The 20259-nt window shown below is 63.6% G+C and overlaps 1 protein-coding gene across 22 annotated transcripts in view; it reads right to left on the bottom strand.

Moving 5' to 3' along the window:
- MEGF6 (multiple EGF like domains 6) overlaps nt 1–20259 on the bottom strand; it is a 101160-nt gene that overhangs the window by 10249 nt on the left and 70652 nt on the right. For 14 of the 22 annotated variants that reach the window (XR_011503677.1, XM_070511286.1, XM_070511269.1 and 11 more), the window contains 16 exons: nt 13533–13658; nt 12535–12657; nt 11058–11180; nt 10530–10667; nt 9851–9970; nt 9344–9466; nt 8564–8734; nt 8004–8156; nt 7158–7286; nt 4864–4992; nt 3935–4069; nt 3722–3856; nt 2474–2515; nt 1081–1206; nt 376–507; nt 152–280 (listed from right to left, as the gene is read on the bottom strand). Coding sequence is in view for 21 of the 22 variants with exons in the window: in XM_070511286.1 (XP_070367387.1) it covers nt 152–280; nt 376–507; nt 1081–1206; nt 2474–2515; nt 3722–3856; nt 3935–4069; nt 4864–4992; nt 7158–7286; nt 8004–8156; nt 8564–8734; nt 9344–9466; nt 9851–9970; nt 10530–10667; nt 11058–11180; nt 12535–12657; nt 13533–13658 (2034 nt within the window). In the remaining variant the exon portion in view is untranslated. The remainder of the gene's footprint in view (nt 1–151; nt 281–375; nt 508–1080; nt 1207–2473; nt 2516–3721; nt 3857–3934; nt 4070–4863; nt 4993–7157; nt 7287–8003; nt 8157–8563; nt 8735–9343; nt 9467–9850; nt 9971–10529; nt 10668–11057; nt 11181–12534; nt 12658–13532; nt 13659–20259) is intronic. The other 8 variants (XM_044769521.2, XM_070511283.1, XM_070511282.1 and 5 more) reach the window with 3 other exon arrangements.

Genomic DNA, 20259 nt, shown 5'->3' with positions numbered 1-20259 from the left:
GAGCCCGGGTCACCCTATGCAGGCCCAGCAGAGCCCAGGGGCACCACAGCCAGGCCGGGGGCATGGAGCCTCCTGCCGGCCCCCAGTGTCCCGGGTCCGGGGTGGAGACTTCTCTAGGGTGGGAGGGATGCTTGGACAAAGGGCCGCTTACCTCTCTGGCAGCTGAGGCCGGTCCACCCAGGGGCACAACTACAATGCCCAGTCGCCGGGTGGCAGTGCCCATCATTGGCACAGGAGCACCTCATCTGGCAGCCGGGCCCAAACCAGCCAGCGGGGCAGGCTGCAGGCGGAGGGCGGGTGAGTGCAGTCAGGCCAGGCACTGCCCGTGGGCCCGGGGAGCGCAGGCGGGGCGGAGGTGGGGCGGCACGCACTCACCGTCCTGGCAGCGGCTGCCCATGTAGCCGGGGCGGCACAGACAGGCTCCAGTCTCAGGCTCACAGGTGGCCCCGTGCTCACACGCCGGGCAGATCTCCTGGCAGCCGAGCCCCCAGCGGCCCTCAGGACAATCTAGACCCCACAGCTAGTCAGTCTCCCTGTGTGGCATGGCCCTGACCCCCCGTGCCATGGCCCAGGAGCAGGAACCACTCTTCCCATCTGAGCTAGCCCAGGGGAGGGACAGGGGCAGGCCATCAGAAGCCCCAGCCCCTCCTCAGGCTGCAGGGCGCCCACCTCGGGAAGAGCTCCTGTCCTAGGACGGCTCAACAGGCAGAATGGGGCTCCATCCGAGGGGCTGGGACACCCCACGCAGTCAACAGGAAGCCCAGGAGGGCAAAGCACAGGCCCTGGGAGTGCAGGGGGCTCTGCCAGCTGACCTGTCCCCATGGCTAACAGGGTCCCAGGGGGCCACTGTGTGAGCACGGCCACTCAGGGTAGCTGCAGACCACCCTGCCAGACCCAAGGGTGGTTCAGTATGGGCTCTTGGAGCTTCTGTGGAGGGGCCTGGGGTCTGCAGGGCTCCAGGCCAGGGGCCAGGGCTTCCCAAACACGGCCTAGGGCTGGGGTCCCCAAACATAGCCCATGGCTGGAGTCCCATCCCACAGGGAGGTGAGGGGGGCACCTCAGGACACAGCTGCCACTCACCTGCCCCACAGTCGTCCCCGGTCCTCCCAGGAGGGCACAGGCACTGCCCCGTGACCCGGTCGCAGGAGGCTCCCCAGCAGGAGCAGGAACCCGAGCAGTTCACGCCGAACGTCCCCCCCGGGCACTCTGCAGGAGGGAGCATGCAGCGCCTCAGCCACCCCCATGTGGAGCTGCTCTCCTCCCCTCAGGGCCCTTGGCACCTGCCCCTTGCCCCAGCAGGGTTGCTGGACACAGCCAGGTCCCTGGGTGACCAGGGCAGCCACAGGAATGGGCAGGGGACAGGGGATCCGGGGCAGGGTGGCTGGCCTGTGCTTGGTCGGCAGCCAGTGCTTGGGCTGACCATGTGTGAGGGAGCAGTGGTGAGGGGCGGCCTGGATGGGCAGGACCTAGGGACAGGCTGGGCCAGGGGCAGTCAGAGGGCAAGGGCGTGGCTGAAGCAGAATTCTGGGCATCCAGGACCCTGGAGAGCAGCCGGGAGCAGGTGGCAGGACAGGCTCTGCCCTCCTTCCTTCTACCCTGGTCAGCCTGGGGAACCCTCTGCTGGTCACCTTAGTGTCCTCTCCACTGCCGAGGAGTGACAGCATCCTGGGAACAGTCCCAGGGCAGGGCCTCATGAAAGAATGTAGGTGCCATGGAGCCTCACCGCCACCACGAGAAGGCCCGCAGTGGCTGCTCCGTGGCCTTGCAGAGCCCCGGGTGCTGGAAGCCCCTGAGCCCGTCCACACTCCTCAGCCTGCCCTGGCTGGACAGAAAGGCCCGGGGATGGAGAAGACCCCTGCCTGCTCCAGTGCCATTCGGCCCACCCCGAAGCTGCTGGAAGGAAAGCTCTCCCAGGCCCCCGAAGGTGTGCACGGCACCCATAGGGGCAGGCTGCAGGCCCATGCACCACGCCTGAAGACGCAGAGCCCACTGACCACAACACTCGGGGTGCTGGGAGCTGAGGACGCGTCCTGCCTAGGGGGGAGCATCAGCCAGATGGGGCGGGGACCCAGACCTGGGACCTTCCAGAGCCCAGAGAGGGGCTCGGGGACAGAGGACATACCCCGGGAACTCTTGTCATGAGGGCCCAGACCCCAGAGGCCCCCGCCCACACCCCAGCCCAGGGCACAGGCACATCGAGAGGACTGCAGGCGCAGCACACACGAACACACTAGACCATTGTGTGCGACTCAAGCGCACGCCCTATGCACTCACGTGCGGCACATTCACGTGCACTAGGTGCAAGTGTGGCCCCATGCAACGCGGCCCAGGGAAGGGCGGCTCTGCGGCACAGGGTGAAGCTGTCCCGCCTGGCCTCAGGGAGCCCCCTCCTCACTAAGTGGGGGCAGACGCCCGTTTGGGGCAGTAACACTTTCCAGAACCAACGACAGCGGGGGGCCCACCATTTCTATACCCATGTGCCATCTCCTGTGGCTCCTCCTTAGGGCTCCGGAGGCTTTTAAAGAAACAAGGAAAAGAATGAATGAGAAAATCAGCAGGGAAGGGTTGGGGGTCTCAGCAAACAGGCTGCGTGGGGCAGGCAGGATGTGGCTCTTCTGGGGAGAGGCCCCCTTGGGCGTGCAGGTGGCGGGGGAGGGCGAGCAGCACATATGTGTGTGTGTGAGTGTGAGTGTGTGTGCACTCACATGTGCGCGTGGGTGGGGGTGGTGTGGGGGGCGTGGGGAGAGAAGAGAGTCAGGAGGAGTCAGGGGAAGACCCAGCCCTGTCGTGTGGGTGTTACTCATTACGGAAAACAGATGTCCCCACAGGGCAGGTGGGGCTGGCGGGCTGGGCCAGCCTGGGTTCCAAGCCCCACACACACCCCTCCTGCACCAATGGGGCCTGAGAGCCCTCAACAGGAGCACTCCTGGGGTTTCCAGGACCACCATGCAGGAGGGACCTGGCCTGGGTGCAGAAGGAGACTCCGACCCTTTGGCTTGGGCTGGGGGTGGCCCCACGCCAGTCACACCCCAGACCCCCACGGCTCCCACTGCTCCGACTGATAAACCTGGACAATGCGTGCAACGCAAACCAAGGGAGGTCCCAACCCGCCTATGCCCTATCAGCGGGGGCCACAGCAGCCCTGTCACTCATGGTGAGGGCCTGTCCCCTCCAACTGCCCACGACATTCAAATGTGGGGCCCCCAGCCTCCAGCCCTGCCCACTGCTCTGTGCCCACTCATACTGCCCCCAGGCCTCGGCATCCATGTGGACAGCCTTCCATCACCACCCATGCCCAGTGCCGGCACCGCGAGCCCAGACTTCACTCTGAGCCACCACCACCAGAGGCAGCTGGCTTTGTCCAGCTCACTCAGGCCATCCAGAAGGGGCTCTGGCACCCCAGCATCAGCTCAGTATGTTCCCATGGAATGAATAGGTGAGCGAGTGAGTGAATGACTTCGGAGAGGCATCGACCCCTTCTCTGGGCCAGGCCCTGGGCACACACACCAGCTCCCACCTGAGCAGCCCTCTCAGGCACACAGGCACAGACAGCAGCTGCATCGCTGCTGGACCAGGACAGCGACACGGCAGGTAAAGGTGCCCCCCACCAGGCTGCAGGGCTGACTTGGCCTCCAGCTTGCAGCTTCCGGTGCCCAATGCCCATCATGAACCCCACGACCTGCACCCTACCCAGATCCTGGACACAGAGGCCATCACTCACCTTGGTCACAGTCCTTCCCGCGGTAGCCAGCCGGACACTGCTTCCCACACTCACCGCTGACGGGGTCACAGGCTGCGCCCAGAGGGCAGGCGCACGTCTGCCGGCACCCCAGCCCAAAGGAGCCCGGCTCACACTCTGCAGGGGGCGAGAAGAGAACGGCCTGCAGGGTTCAGCCGGCCCTGGGGCCCTCCCCCCACACACCCCTGCACTCACCGTCCTCGCACCGCTCGCCCCTGAAGCCGGCCTTGCAGGAGCAGCTGCCGTCCCTCCTATCACAGGCACGCGTGTTCCGCTGCTCACACCGGCACTCCTCCGAACAGCCCGGCCCGAAAGCCCACGGCGGGCAGGCTGCACCCACAGAACCGTGAGGGGGCCTGCGCCCTGCATGCCAGCCCTCCCCAGTCCCAGGGCCTTCTGCCCCCACCTCCTGAGCTGCATCCCCGGGCCCAGCACGGAGCCGGCACTGTCTGCCCAGCCACCGGTGCCCAGGAGACTGGGACACTGTGCCCCCCCTTACAGACGAGAAACAGGGTTTCAGTGAAGTGAAGGAATTTGCCCTGGGTCCCACCACTTCCCAGCGGGAAACCCTCAGGATCCGGGTTTCTCTGCTCAAAATAATCCTTTTATGAGGTGCTGCAGAGAGCTGCTGGGCTGGAGTCCGCTCCTCGTCATTCACCTTTTCTTCACCAGCCCACCGCCCCTCGCCTCCCGGCCTGTCCGTGGACTCCAGGGAGGGTTGACCCCACTGGGGCTCAAGACTCACCCTTGCTGCCAGGAAACTCCAAAGCCAAGATAAGCCCTACACCCCAGAAGCTTCCGGGGAAGGTCTGCCCCTGCCTCTGCCTGCAGCCCACCCATTGGCCCATTTGGGGCTGGGAAGCCCCAGGAGGCTGGGAACTGTCCACCCAGACACCCTAGAGGCCAGAGCAGCCCAGAGGATGTGGCTTTGAGTCCAGAGACCAGGGGTGGACCCCACATCCTAGCCAGGGAACTCACTGAGCCCCGTGTCCTCGTGTGCAAATGGCAAAGAGTCAACACATGCTGGACCGCGTGCAGGAAGGCACAAGGTGAGCACTCGGCCATGCTACAGGCCGTCCCTTCCACCCCCCGGACACAGGCAGCCAGCAGGCAGCAGGACTCACTCAGGTGGCAGAAGCGGCCGTAGAGCCCTGGGTCGCAGAGGCATGCCCCGTAGAGACGGTGGCACCGGCCCCTGTTGGCGCAGTGGCACTTCTTGCGGCAGTGCTTGCCATAGAAGCCCTTGGGGCAGCCTGCGGGAAGGCAGGGCCTCTTGAGCGCCCCCCGGACACGGCCCCCATGCCCTAGGAGATGCTCCAAGGGGCCCCAGTGCCCAGCACATGAGCCAGGGGTGGTCTGGGCCTCCGGGGCACAGCGGGAGGACTTTGGGGCCACCAGTAGCCTGAGGACCCTGCATCCCAGACAGGGAAGGGCCCAGGGGGTGGGCGTGGCATCAGGAGGGCAGGGCAGGCACAAGATGAGCCCCATGGACACAGCCGTCCACCCTGGCTGGGCTGTTCCACTCAGGGTCTGTGGCCTGGAAGGTGGCCAGGGCAGGAGGCCAAGCATGTCCTCAGCACACACGTGAGAGATGCACAAAGAGCTCGTCCAGATAGACTGAGTCTGACCCACACCTACAGCATCCTGACTCCTGTCCCTTGGTGTCCACCTAGCCCAACCTCCAGACCTCAAAGGAGGAAGGACACACAGCCTCAACTGGCCAGGGTCCCAGGCCCAACTCAGGCACCCAGGGCTGGGAAGGCCTTCTGGCTTTCCTTCTAGAAACGTCTCCCTCTGGTGCAGTCCTGCCCCAGTCCTGCCTACTGAAGGGCTGCAGGGGGCTGGATGGTGACCCCAAGGTATGTGAATGTCTCAAGGGTCTGGTGGGACCATCCTGGATTATCCAAGATGGCCTAAATCCCACAGGTGTCCTTGGAAGAGAAAGGAGAGGGAGGCTGGAGACAGGAAGAGACGGAGGCCATGGGAAGATGGAGGTAGAGACTGGAGGGTTGTGGCCACCAGCCCAGGATACCCGGAGTCTCAGAAACTAATACAGGGGCCCGAGGAGCCCTTCCACCCCTGAACTCTGGCCTGCCAGGCCTCTCTTGGGACTAACCTCCTCAAGCTCACCTGCACAGGTACCTCGTACCCACGGGACCCCAACTGAGACCCAGGTCTCGGGCAGCCACGCCACCTCACAAGCAGAAGCACTACAATGTGGGCCTTTATCCGCCAGGAGTCCCTCGGGTCTGTTCAGGGCCCGTCACACACACAAAGCTTCTAACAGGCAGCGGGTTCTCAGCCCTCAGCAGACCAGGAAGGGCAGGGATGCTGACCAAGCCGAGAAGGCTGGCCAGAGCGAGGACTGGACCTGGGACTTCAAACCCTGCTCTGCAGGGCTCACACGGGCCACCCAGAGGCACTGGGGACACGTTCCATGGACTGCTACCATCTACCAGCCAAGGCGGTAAGTTCTTGATAAGTTAGCTACATTCTCCAGGAAAAGAGGCAGAATTTTAAAGTTCTAAAGACTTAAACATGAGGCATTAGTCACCTGAGAAACTTATGCATGTGGACTTTCTAATTCCTCCAGAGATGCTGAAACTTCAGAGTTAGAAAGGACACTGGTGTCATCCCATGCAGCCACGGGCCGAGGTGCATCCCTTCTGAAAATCTCACTCAGACAACATATAGCTCTACTTGAATTCTTTCAGGAATGGGGAGCTCACTACCTCACAGGGGAAACCATTCCGAAAGTACTGTTTTTCTGTCAAGTCTTCACCACGGCTATAGTTTTGCTGTTAGTGCCATTGAGTCAATTCTGACTCCGAGCACCCCATGGAGAGCAAAGCGGAACCCCGCCCCATCTTTCTGTGCCATCCTCTCACCCTCGGTGCCTAGCACACAATGCTCTTTTATGCACCTTTGGCGCTATATCAGACAATGTTCTGCTTCTATTCACAGGGCTTTCCCGGCCAGTTTTTGGGGGAGTGGCCAGGTCCTTCTTCCTAGCCTGTTTTAGCCTGGAAGCTCCGCTGAAGCCTGTCCACCGTGGGGACCCTGCTGGTATTTGGAGCCTCAGTGGCAGAGCTTTCAGCATCACATGCAGCTACCACAGCGTGACAACCCACAGATGGAGGGTGTGGTTCCCTGACAGGGAAACGAGCTCGAACTTGGGCCACAGGGTGAGAGTCCCGAGTCCTAACCACTAGACCACCAGGCTTTAACGAGGCCCCAGGAGAATTAGCAAACAACGAACACTCCACGCCTCTCTGCTAAAGGGCCTCACCTGTGGTGCCCTCCCCTCCCACGGAAGGAAGGCACCAGGAGAAGCGGAGAGGGGAGCAGTGAGCTTGTGCCTCCTGCCTCCCCTCCACCCCAGGGACAATCCCGGGGGGACAGGAGGGACTGCACCCACCGTCCTCACAGTGGGCTCCGCTGACACCCGGAGGGCAGCGGCAGGCCCCCGTCATGGGGTCGCAGGTCCCGCCATTCTGACAGTTGCAGGAGAAGCTGCAGTTCTTGCCAAAGGTGTCTGCAGGGCATGCTGCAGGGGGTGACAGGGAAGCACAAGGGTCACCAGCCCGCAAAAGGACTCTGGGCCCAGAAGCCCCTCCAGAGACACCGAGACACCTGGGGTGTGAGCCTCCCGTGTCAGAAGCAACTGCCCAGAGCCACACCGGTGACTCGTGCCTGTGCCCCCACTACGCACAGGGCAGACATCACTAATCAACCACCACATCCTCCCTCTGAGCTGCGACACAGCCACCTTCTCAACCAGCACTTTCAACAGGCAGAGAGGTCACTGCGGCCCTAGGGACCAAACCGCCAGTACAGCCCTGGTCGGGGGTCATTGGGAGGGGAGCAGAACAGGCTCCAGACAGAGGCTGGGAGAGCACTTTCCAAATGCTCTCCAGCTACCAGTGTCGCGGAGTCCGGGGAAGTAGCTGCCCCATCTGGAACACAGGCACGACTGGCCACCCACCAGCCACTCTGCGCAACCCCCCATCATCTCAGTGAGCTGGAGGCTTGCTTATCACTGGACCAGCTGACGGTGACATCCGCGAGTGGAGACCCCCCGCCTCGCTGGTTCCCGGGGCCTCCAGGTGCCTGGAACCGAGCCTGGCACAGGGCGGGCAGTCAGCAGACTCCGAATGGAGTGAATGAAGGCCTGAACGGAGGGCCCCGCATGGACGCCCTGCCCAGGGCTAGCAGAGGAGAGAAAACAAATGGGCTCCCGCGCGTCTGGCTCATGGCCCCTCACCCCCACCCACAGCAGCCTCACTCTCATTGCAGACGAGCCCGGTCCAGCCCTCAGGGCAGTCGCAGCCTGGCAGGCCTGGGAGGCAGGTCCCTCCATTCCTGCAGTCGTCGCAGGTCAAGCTGCAGTCTTGGCCAAAGGCGTCATCCAGGCAGACTGGGGGCAGACCAGGAGGGGCTCAAAGCTGGACCCCTGGCCACCAACCCCACCAGGCTTCAGGCGCATCGAGGCTAGCTCAGGGCCTCAGGCCAGAGAAGGGGGCACAAGGGACGTCCTCAGCCCACGAAGGCCCCCAAGTGGGCGAGGTGGGGTGCAGGAGCTGGATGCCAGGGCCTGGGAGGGCCCTAGCCAGGAGCTTGGGGCCCCATCCAGCCCAGGCTCAGCCCTGGACGTGCTGTGCAAACTGAGCAAGCAGATTAACCTCTCTGAGCCTTGGTCAAACAAGGCCATCGAAGAGGTCCTTCTTCATGCCCAAGACTGCAGGGTGAGCAGCAGCCTGGCCCAAGGGGGCACTGGCTGTCTTCCCGGAGACCAGAAGCCACAGGGCTGGGCCCACTTCTCACCAAACTTCTCCGCCAGCGTGTGTTCACCCCGGGCCTCCGCCTCCTCCTCCTCAGCCCCCACGTAGTCGTCTTGGAAGAGATGGGGCAGCTCGTCCCGGAGCACCGCGATGTGCGGGAGGGGCCGCAAGAGGGGCAGCTGGCTGTCCAGGTCCACCTCAGGCATCTCCAGGGCTGGGCAGGGGCACAAAGGCCCCTGAACTCCTGCTGCCCACCTGCCTTCCCGGGACTGGAGTCCCCTGCCCCTGGCTACCCAGACGGAGCTCAGGGCCTGTGCCCCACCCCATGGGCCCTCAGCTATAGCCTCCACCACCTCTCCTCACCCTGGTCGCCAGAGGTCGTCCCAGCTGCACCCCTGACCCTAATTCTCAGGACAGAGAAGGCTCTGGGCCCTGAGGACCTGGCCCATGTCATGTCCTCCCCAGCTGTCCTGGCTCCTGCCCTGGCCATAGGGATCCTGAGCATGGGGGGGGTGGGGGTGGGGGGCACAGGCGCAGCTCTCTGCCCCTCTGGACACTGTCCTCAGTCCCAGGGACGATGTCCCTTCTCTCATCTGGGCAAAAGAGAAGCTGGACAACGGGGACCCCCGAGTAACACTCTGCCCTGGAGGATGCCCGTCCAGCCAGCCCCTTACCCCACCCTGCTGCCCCCAGCCTGACCCACTGAGGTGGGGTCCATATAGACGGGATGGTGGGTGCAGGGGCTCCGGGAACAGATGCCATGAAGGCAGGGGCATGGGGCACCGGGAGCCGGGGACCCCTGCGGGGACAGGGGGGGACTCACGGGTGCAGCCCCTGCGGTCCTCGTCCAGCCGGTAGCCAGCCTCGCAGGAGCACTGGAAGGAGCCAGCCAGGTTGGTGCAGTGGTGCTCACAGCTGCCACGGCCAGAGGCACACTCGTCCACATCTGCAGGCAAACGCGGGGCTGCTGTGGCCTATCCTCCGCAGGTCGGGGACGTGGGAGGCTCCTCCCACCCCGGCTCTGGCCACCAGACTGAGGCCTGGTGGACATGCCTGCTTGGCGATGCCCACGCTGCAGCCATCCTCCCGTCCCCAGGGTCAGAGTGAGGGTGGACACCCTGCCCAAGGGAGGCCGGCCCAGCCCCGGGAAAGTGACCTGTGACCACAGGTAGGGGAGCAGGAGGGCAGGTCCACATGCCCTGCAGACAGCAGGTGCTCAAGCAACGCCCAGAGGTAAAGCAGAGCAGCACCTGAAGCAACCCCGTGTCCCTCCTTGGGGTGGCCCTCTCCCCTGGCCACCCCAGCTGCCCCCCAGCCGGCTGGCACTCACCCTCACACCCGCAGCCATCGGTGCTGAGCCGGTAGCCAGCATAGCAGCCACACTCATACCCGCCGGGGCTGTTGGTGCAAACCTGCTGGCAGCACGGCGAGTCGGCACAGTCGTCCACATCTGCGGGCACACACCCGAGCCCGGCTGGCACCCAGGCGCCCACCTGCGCACACGCCCTGCCCACGCCCACCAGTACATGCACACTTGCACACAGTCCCACACACGGCCACACACGTGTGCATGTGCACCCACGTACGCTTCTGGTCCTGTACACAGACACAGAGAGGACAAACGTCACGGCCCCAAGGCCACCCCCTGCTGTGGGGGCCAGACGGGGCTGGAGGGTGGTGTGGGGTCCATGTTGGAGGCAGGGTCTCCCCAAGAAGAGAGGACTCTCGCACACCACAGCATTTCGGGTGCTCCTCTAAGCACATGGGGATTTAACTAAGTGACTGAGCAGAGCTGGAGGAGGCAGTGCTGATGGACAATGCGGTGTGCCTGGCGGGGCCTCAGTGGGGGCTCTCGCCAGGCCCACCCTCGGACCACACCCCTGGCCCAGGGCAGAGAGAGCAAGACTGGGGGCTTCCACGTCATGGCGTCAAACCAATCCACAGACTCGGGGCAGCAGCGGGTCCCTGGTTCGGGGGGATGGGGCAGTCTGGAAGGACCCGGCTCGCACCGATACAAGTCTTCTGGTCCTCGCCCAGCTCGTAGCCGCGGGGACAGGTACAGAGGGGCCCTGTGCTGCTGTGGCTGCAGCCGTGGGAGCAGCCGCCGTTGTCAGCCTCACAGCTGTTCACTATCTCCATCTCGATCCCTGTGATGAAATCCACCACCAGGATGTGGGACAGGGTCTGGGGTGACCCCTCCACCTAGCGTGGTCCTCCCCCACCCCAGCAGCCAGCCCGGGACCCCCAGGCCCACTCTGCTTGGAAACACAGAGCTCCTGGGCTAGGCAGGTTCTGGAACCTGTGCCCCGCTGCGGGCCCCCCATGCTCCCCTGCCCTCCCTGGACTCTCTATCCTCCCCTGACCTCCCCAGACCCCATCATCTTCCCCTGACCTCCTGGGACCCACTCGCAGCTCCCAGGCTAGCACTGCCCTTGGCCAAAGCAAGCTGGCAGTCCGTGGGAGACCGGGGAGTAGTGCTGCCACCCCCAGGCACCTCCATGCCCCATGGTGCCAATGCCTGCCCAGTGTCCACTCACGGTAGCACTGCCGGCCATCGGCACCCAGCTCATAGCCTGCGTGGCACACGCACTTAAAGGACCCATGAGTGTTGAGGCAGCTGTGGGCACACTGGGCCAGCCCCATGGCACATTCATCCACGTCTGGATGGGAGAGATCAAGGGGAGAGCTGTGGACCACTGGCCTGGGAGATGCGGCCCCCAGGGGTGGTGCCTGGGTGTGGAGGGGTCCTCACCAGAGGGTCAGGGCTCGGGCCCCCTGTGCCAAGAGGGGGCCACCCAGTGCCCTCTCCCACCTTCCCGTTCCATGGCTCCATGACTGGGGCCGGCCCTCTGAGCTGTGTTTTCATCCACAAGTTCGGGTGCAGAACCACACTCCCGCCCAGGCCGAGGAGGGCACAGCTGGAAGTCTGCTCTGGAGCCCCACCAGCTTGCACTCGGGCCCCGCCAGCAGCTTTGCCAACAGGCTCCTCCTCTCTGCACCCACGGTCCCTCAGCGGCGCCCACCCTACTCTCACCAAGCCGTGTCCAGGGCCTGGCCTTTCACCACCTGCCTCTGGGGACAGGGGGAAGAAGCACATGGCCGCTGACATCCAGGTGCGTTCCCACAGCTGCATGGCGCTGGCTGTCAGGACCTGAACCCTGGTGTCCCCGACCAGTGCTTCAGTCACATCCCCTAAGATTCCCTGGGATGAAGAAGTTGACCCTAAGCCCGTCTCCTGCTGAGCCCACCGAAGCCACCTGCACCCAGAGCGACAGGGGCGCCTTTCACTTTGGCAACGATTCCTAAAATGCTCCCTCCTGGTGTTGGTGACATGTGGGATCACTGGGCTTCTGCAGCCTGCAGGCCCCATCTCTCTGACCGCTGCCTGCCCTGGACACACCCCCATCTCCTTAGAGACTCGCCCAAGGGTGACAGCGATGCGCGCAGACCCCTCCCTGAGGCTGCTCATCCCAAGCTGTGTGTAACAGGAGTCGGGCACCAGAGAGTCCTGGGAGGGGTAACTAACAAACACGCACAGTCGCCCAGCAGACACCTTGCGGCCAAGGACACAGAAGCACATTCTAGAAAGTGGCACCCAATTGGGATCTGGGTGATTCTAATGTGCGTATTCACAAACAACCCGAAAAAATAACTGGAAGCCAACATGGGGATGTCATCCGGGCTCAGGGTGATGCTTCCTCAGCTCTTCTGTTCCCCTAATGAGCAGGTACTACTTAGATAATACAAGAAATATTCGAAAAGCAAAAAGGCCACCTGAGCTCTCCTGCTTGCTCCGGCTGAAATGAGGCTCAGGCTGGAAGCAGCTCATCAAGTGAGTTCCTGCCCCTCCTCCCCAGCCCCCTGCTGCCCAGCCGGGCCCCTGGCCCCCAGTAGAGGAGATGAGCCAGGGCATCACCCCAGGTCAGCCCTCTCGCACAAGCCGGTGCAGCAGGACCCGGTCCCTCCACAGCTGACCCTGGGGGTGGGGCCAGAGCATGGGCAGGGGCGTCTTACCTTCACAGGCCTTGCGGTCAGCCGCCAGCCGGTAGCCCGCGTGGCACTCACAGTGAGCGAGGCCCCGGAGAGCTTGGCACGTGTGCATGCAGCCGCCATTCCGGTCCGTGCACGGGTTTCTCCCTAAGGTCACAGATCCAGAGGAAGGGAGGCAAAGGGGAGAGGTCAGGGTGGGAGGCAGGGGACTCTGTGGACTCGGAGTGCCTGTCCCAGGGCCCCTCATGAGGCCCCCACCTGGCACTCTCGCCCCTCCTGCTCCTGTGGGTCACCCTCCTCGCAGGTGTGGGTGCCCCTGAGATCCCCCAAGAGGACTCAGAGAAGACAGCAGGGCGCCGGCCAGCTCCTCCTGCACCTGTTCTCCCAGTTGGAGCCGAGGTGCCCAGCTGGCCCCCAGGTCCATCACCCCTTGCCACTCTGCCCCCACTGCTGGCCTCAAGCCCACACTCACTCCTGGCTCGGGACCCAGGAGGCTAGGCGGGGGGACTCTCTCAGAACCTGCCCCACCCTGACCCCCCATTTCCATATCTCAGGGGGCCTCTGAGCCTGCTCCGCCTCCTCCATCAGCAAAGCCCCCTCTTTCTGTGACAGGCAGCCCCGAGACGCCAGGGTAATTTGAGAAATGGGGCCTGGCCTGCCTCCTCTGCCCAAGGGCCAGGGCCTGGGTCCCACACGCCTGAGCCAGCCCAGGGTGGGCCTTGGACCTGAGGGACCTGCCGGATGCCCTTCCTGTCTCTCCCATACCTGAGCTTCTTGCCCCCACAGATGTGCAACACCAGAGCACAGCCAAGGGGGCTCCCTCCCAACCCGCGCTGGGGGCTGGATGATGCCCCACCACCTCTCAGCAGCCCAGGGGCCTCATTGCCCATGGGCCCTCCTGCCAGCCCCAGCAGCCAAGGGAGGAGGCACGTCCTGCATGTGCCCTGGCTCCAGCTTCAGGGTCCCTGGAAAGACCTATGGGTCCAGAGAGGATGGGGCCCCAGGGCTGGTGGCATACTCACGGACACAGCGCCTGCCATCCTCCTGGAGCTGGAATGTGGGCCGGCACTGGCAGCGGTGCTGGGTCACCGTGAGCTGGACACAGTCGTGCTGGCAGCCGCCATTGCCCACGGCGCAGGAGTTGATGACTGAGGACACGGAGAAGAGCCCAGGTCAGCCCAGGAGGACGGGCAGGCCCAGAGCAGGGGATGACCCGGGACCACCTCCTACAGGAAGGCTCCAGGATCCTCCAGGCCACACTGGGCCCTTCCTCCTTTCCATCTCTGCCCTGGAAGCAGGGCTTTGAGAGGGCGACACTGTTGCTATTGGTCCACGGGCCTGGCTTTGCTTCCCGGCCCACACTCAGTGTAGCAGGACCATGGTCCGTCTCTGGATCCTCCAGCCCCAGCCTGCCCGAGGACAGGCATAGAGAGGCCTCGCAGAGCAGACTGCCCACCGCAATGGAAGCCCAACGCCACCCAGTACAGAATGCAAGACATCAGGGCCCCACTGAGAGCCAGGGCATCCAGGGCTCACATGCCAAGCAGGCTAGCAGGCTCGAGGAGATGGCAGGCCAGCAGGGGGTGGTGGAGGCCCAGACATTGCCCTATGTTGGTCATCAGGCCAGGGTGGACGGGTGGCATGGTCGGCCATCGTGGCCCAGAGGCCTGGCCCCCAGCTCCCAGTGGACCAGTGCAGTTCTGCCAACCCGGGCCCTGCCCCCTACTTGACCTCACACAGTCCCCACTCCTCCTGGTGGCCATGGGGAACAGTACTCAGTGAGACCTCAGAGCCAGGAACCAGCATCTCAGTCCCAGGAGGCAGGGTCCAGGCCTTCCCACTCAGGCCCCCACAGGATCAGGCCTTGTGGGTCAGGCTGGCTGAGTGGGTGCCCGTGTACCAGGTGGATGGGCTGGAGCCATGCCCGAGGAGGACGTGCTGGGTGAGGGTGGGCACCCCGGGTGGGTACTGGGCCTCCTGCAGCTCTGTGAGTCTGGTTGGGGCCTCGAGGTTAGGGAGGTAGTCGGCCCCTCCTCCGAAGCGAAGTGGCAAGAATGTGCTGTGTCTGTGCCCCAGGAGGCACGGCCGACCGCCCAGGCCTGGACCTGGGGCAAACCTGAGTCCCGTTACTCAAACACTGCAGCCACCACGGGACCAGGCTTCACCCCGAGATGCCACCCGTGTTGTCATCACAGACCCTGGGGGACCGCCGGCCTCGGCCCAACCTGCGGAGGCCGTTCACTGTCATTTTGTGTAGCAGCCAGGACCAGCACGCCTAGACCCTCAGGGAGCAGGAGCTCGGAGGCCAGCAGAGCTGGGAGCAGCCACAGCATCCACACACAGGGGACGTGAATGGCCTCAGGGCTCTGGGGAGGCCTCGGCCACGCTGTCTGCCAGAAGCAAAGCTTCCTTCAAAGCAAGTTTGTTTGAAAAAAGCCAAACACAGCACTCAGGTCACTGCCGCGTTTCCCCACGTGCAGCACGCGGGTGGGGAGCCGTGCTTAGGGTCCCCTCCTGGGGCCAAGCTAGCCCTGCAGGGGTGGGAGGATGCCCAGAGGTGGTTGTGACAGCTCTGTCTCCTGGCTCCACCCAGCCCTGCCACGTAGGGGGAGGAGCAGCAGAGACTCGAGGCCTGGGCTAAACTGAGGCAAGCAGGGCAGCCACCAACTCACGTCCCCGTCAGACTCTGAGCCCACTCTCCACCCACGTACACCAGGCTCCGACTCTGCACTGACCTCCAAGGTCCCGCCTGCCTCACCTGAGACAGCTCTGCTAAGCCACCACATCGCTCAGAGGCTCAGAGCACGACCTGAGCTGGCCCCACTCCTGCGGCTCTGTTTGTGTTCCTGACACCCTCATCCCTGCTCAGGACTCCTAATAGGAACCAGAAGCCCTTCCTGGCGCGGCCAGCCAGGCACAGAGAGAGAGGCTTGGAGCCCGGGCAGGCAGGCCGGCTGGACAGGCACCGTGGCCACAAGGAGGACTTGGGGAGCTGTGCAGTGCTGAAAAGGAGCCATTCCAGATGGGCAGACCCCAGATGGGCCCTGGGACGATCCAGCACCAGGCCCACCGGGAGAGAAACCACAGACAGGTGGGCGCAGGTGGAGGGGGTATGGGCCCCCCATGCAGCCTCGCGCCCTCCCAAGTCCGTCTCTCATCGCTCTGCACAAATTCTACCATTCCAGATGCTCCCAAGCTGTGCACAGCAGGCGCCAAACCCAGCGTCGTCATGCACGTTGCGTGCCACGGATTCCCAGAAAGCTGAACGAGACAGATTTTCTTAAGCGCTGAGCTGTGTGGCTGAGGGGAGGGCCAGCCTCTGTGTGCCCAGTGCCCAGAGCTGGTGGTGAAGTTTCCAGGCCCCCAGGTCACTATGAGATCAGGCCATGAGACCCATGTCCCAGTGACCCCTTCCCTGGCAGTCATGCAAGTCAGGACCACGCTCAGACCTGAAGCAAAGCTGAGAGCACCCATTGAAAATGGGAGATTAGGGCTTCCACAGCCCCTAATGGCTTGAACGCTTGTGTCCCCCTAAAATTCAGCCCCCAACGTGTCTGCATTTGGAGGGGGGGGCTTTTATGGAGGTAATGAGGTTAAACGAGGTCATAAGGGTGGGGCCCTGATCCAACAGGACTTGTGTCCTTGTAGGAAAAGACACAAGATCTCTCGCTCCCCTCTCTCTTTCTCCCTCTGCCATATGAGGACACACAGAGAAGGCACCAGGAAAAAAGCTCTCAGGGGGAACCAAATTGGCTGGCACCACGGTCTGGAACTTCCAGTCTCTAGAACTGTGAGGAAATAAATGTCTGTTGTTTAAGCTAGCCAGCCTGTGGCATTTGTTACAGCCTCCTGAGCTGACTAAGACACCCTCACTCCCTAGTTTGCAAATCCCAGGACACGGGGCCTCAGCCAGGGGACTCGCGGGGTCTAACAGAGCTGGGCTGCAACTCCGCCTCCTCCCAGGAGCCTCAGGGGCAAGGCGTCCAGCACACCCAAGGGAACGGGGCCTTACCTGAGCAGACACTGGACCTTAGAAACAAACGTCCTACAGGGTGCAGGGCCTGCTTGTGCCAGTTTGTCCCCCATCCCAGAGGAGCAGGTGGCAGCACCTGAGACCCGGGCACAGATTCGGGGCAGCAGGTGCACCTGAGTGCCATGCAGGAAGTGGCAGGTGCCGGCTGTGGACAGCCGACTTTGAGGGCAGCTCTGCTGCAAGGCCCGGCATCCCAGCCCAGCACACCTGCCAGCCCGAGCCGGTCATCCAAGGGGCTGTGCTGGTGCCAGGCCAGCCAGAGGGAGGGCAAGCCTGTCAGCCATGGGCCAAGCCCACCAACCCACTCTGCTCCAGCCGCCAAACCCAACCAGGCAGTTTTGGGGCTGGCTTCACGAGGTTTTGCAATCACTGCCCTCAGGCTGGCTTGGTTTCTAGGTCCCAAGAGCTTCACACCATGTGTGGTCAGTGGCCACCCACTGCCTTTCCTTCTAGGAAGCCATCTGTTGGGGACAGGGCCAGGATGGCAGGTCAGGAAGAGGGTGGCCCGCCCGGCTCAGCCAGGAGGGGAAACTCACCTGGGCTCTGCCCACCCCCGGGTCCCCAGGCAGCTCATGGGTCACCTACTGCTCTGTCTTATGCCTCCTGCCCCATCCCCCACCCCCGGGATGGGGCTTCCGTGCTCCATGGGAGGCAAGATCAGCTTGCAGCCATGTAAGCAGCCATCCTTGCCCACGAGCCAGGGGCTGGCACTGGACCCCAACATCACAGACTGCACACCACCAACCGGCCCCCGCTCCTCAGTCCCAGCCCGAGAAAGCACCAAAGATAGGCCTTCAGCACAGCACAAGCGGGCACCCGGGACCAGGCTGTGCTGGCCGTCCTGCCCAGCACCTGCCCGCCTTGGGATGAGGCACTCAGAGGCGTGAACCCCAGGCTCTGCAGCAGCCCCTTGGCGCCCATCCCCATCCTTCACTCCTCCCCTGTCACCCAACCCCACACACGCCTCGGCTGGAATCCAGCTCCACCCTCCTTTCACACCCGACTCTAACCCCATGGCCCGCCTCCACGCGCGGCCCCAGTTAGCCCTCGCTTCCTCGTTGGGTTTCTGTGCCCAGCCCACAGTCTGCGGCCACCCCTGGCTATCCTGGCGGGGGGGAGGTGGGGGGCCATGCCACCACGTCCTGGGTGCTGGCAGGCTGCATTTTTGGGGTCCTGGTTTCAGGAAAAGCCCCCACTTCCCAGGGCAGACTCGCAGGATGGGGCCGCCCTCCCCTCTCCCCGTCCTGCTGCCTGTTTCCGTTCGAAGGGGATCAGGAAACAGTCAAGGAGCTGCATCTGCAGTCTTGCACACAAGTCTTGCTGTCTCCATCTCTCTGCGGCCTGTGGTTTTGGTACCCGCCCCATGCGCTGCCAGCAGCAGCCTCCAGGGGACCAAGTGGCCTCCCCAGGGTCTCCTCTCCAAGGAGTGGAGGGAATAGCGGGCTTGAGGGCCCTGTGCAGCCCCCACGGGGAGACCCAGGCCTGAGGGGAGTGTCTGTCCTGAGGCCACACATCACACCATGGCAGAGCCCTAAGGGAAGGAGTGGCTGGGGAGACCCTCCTCATGCTGTGGACACAGTCAGGCCCATCTGACTCCAGGGACAGGGGACATGGGAGAGGCAGCCAGGCCACCAGGGGCATGCATGCTGACAGCAGAGTCTTCCCCACCGCATCTGTCCAAAAGGCCCGACAGGCCTAAGGCGAGGGGAGGAGGATGGAGAGCCCCACTCTTCCAAGAGGCCAGTGCAGGGCATTGGCCTGGAAGGACCCCATGCTGCTTGACCCAGTGACATCCCGGTTCCTCAGACTGGCCCCGGGTGTGTTGCTCACCCTGGGGAACATGGGGAAGCAGCCATGTCCAAGGGCAGGGTCCAAAAGGGACTACTGGGCAGGTGCCACTGGCTCAGAGTGCCCAGTCGCCCAGAGGAGGAGGGCTCCCCAGCGCCATGTTGCAGACCCAGGAGCTGGTCTCCTCTGCAGGTTCACACACTGGTGCTCTGCAAGGTGCTGAAGAAAAGCAAGAATGACGTTCCTACACATGCCACCAGCCACTGCTCTGCAGGCCCCATTTTCCACAAGTAGGGGACAGACGGAGTCGGCTCTGTGCCCCTAGGGTGAGAAGCAGGGTGCACCAGCCCTGGGCCACCCCAGAGCCTGGGGGACACACCCAGGAGGGCCCTAGGGCACCCCAGGATGCCTGGCTGCTTCTGCCTCTCCTGGGGCCAGGCTGGCCAGGGGGTGGCCAGGGTGGGACACTAGGTGCTCAGGGGCCTTGGGGCCAATGGCAAAATCCTTCTTGCATATTCTCACTTTTAATAATTGAAACCTTTCCTGTTTTATTTCTCTAATTTCTTTTGCAAGGGAGGGATGAAAAAAGGCTGTGTTTTTCCTGTCCTCTCCCTGCCTCAGAAGCTAATTTGATGACTGCTTCAAGGCCTCCTTTGTGTGTTTTAAAGCACCCCCTCAAGCCTGCCTCCTTTGAGGACTTTCCAGATCCCTTAGGGCCCCATGATGTGGCACCACCCTGAAAGGTCCAGCACACAGGGCAATCCTGCCCTGTACCCTGGAAGGCTGTCACATCCCTGCGGGCACTTTCTCCACACCCAACCTCCAGCATGTTTATCATCCTCACACCAGGCGGCCAGGGGCAAGGAGGTGCCTGGGCCTGCTCCCTGCCTGCCTGCAAAGCTCCAGGAGAGCTCAAGCACCCCTCCCACAAGGGGACCCCAGCAGGCCCCGGGGAGGGTCCAGAGTGGCTGTGCCCCAGCTGTGCAGCCCGCCCCCCTGGCCTGTGTGGGCGAGGGGAAGGTACAGAGCGCATGGCTCCCAGACTGATTCTTCCTATAACATCTGCTGAGGCCCAGGGCAGTCTGGACTCAGAAGGTGCCACTGTGACCCTGGACAATGCACTGGCTCCTCCCACACCCTGCACGCTGGGAGTCCCAGAGAAGCAGGGAAGGCCCCACACCTCCCAGTGGCGGGAAGTTCAGCCCCACCCCCTCAGAGCCCCAGGAGAGTCCAGCAGCCTGTAGGGGCCGGGCAGTACCCTCCACCAGCCCCGAGTTGGAAGTCTGTCTTCCAGGATCTGAGATGCCCGGCCACCCTGACCCACCCCAGGCCAGCACGTCAGGTCCACTGTGGGCTGGGCAGGGCCAGGGCCAGGGGCAAGGCTGAGGGGCATCCCTCCCGGGCTTCCCGAAGCCAGCAGCTCAAGGCCACTACCAGTCCCTCCAAAACTCTGAAGGGCCCCCTCCCCTTCACATGCTGTTCACCCGTCCCCACCCAGCCCTCCTCCTTTCTGGCCTCTCAGTGAAGGCCACCAGCAGCACAGATGGGCGAGACTAGGGAGATGGGGAGGGGGTGTCCCAGGCCCCTCCCAGGGGCGTCAACTGCAAGAAGGGAGCACTGGGCACTCACAAGTCCCCACCTGGCCCCCCAGACCGGCCCCGAGGGACACCCTTCTCCAAAGAGAACCTGCCCCAGAGGAGAGGTGTGGGAAGGACACCTGGGACGCCTGGGGGACCAGAGAACCCCAAGGCCATAGTCCATGGCTATGGGCTCCAGGAGCTCCTCTCCCGCCCCAGGAGGCAGCAGCTGGGGGCTACACCCGCGTCGTATTTGTCTGAAGCACATCACAACATTCCTGCATCTGTTTCCACTTTCGGACCCAGAGAAACTTCACAGGCCAGTTGCCTCCTCCCGAGCGGCGGCCGGGA

Source organism: Equus asinus, chromosome 5, assembly GCF_041296235.1.
Source record: "Equus asinus isolate D_3611 breed Donkey chromosome 5, EquAss-T2T_v2, whole genome shotgun sequence".
In the NCBI taxonomy this organism is placed as follows: Eukaryota; Metazoa; Chordata; class Mammalia; order Perissodactyla; family Equidae; genus Equus; species Equus asinus.
This window is presented reverse-complemented; position numbering and strand designations above follow the sequence as displayed.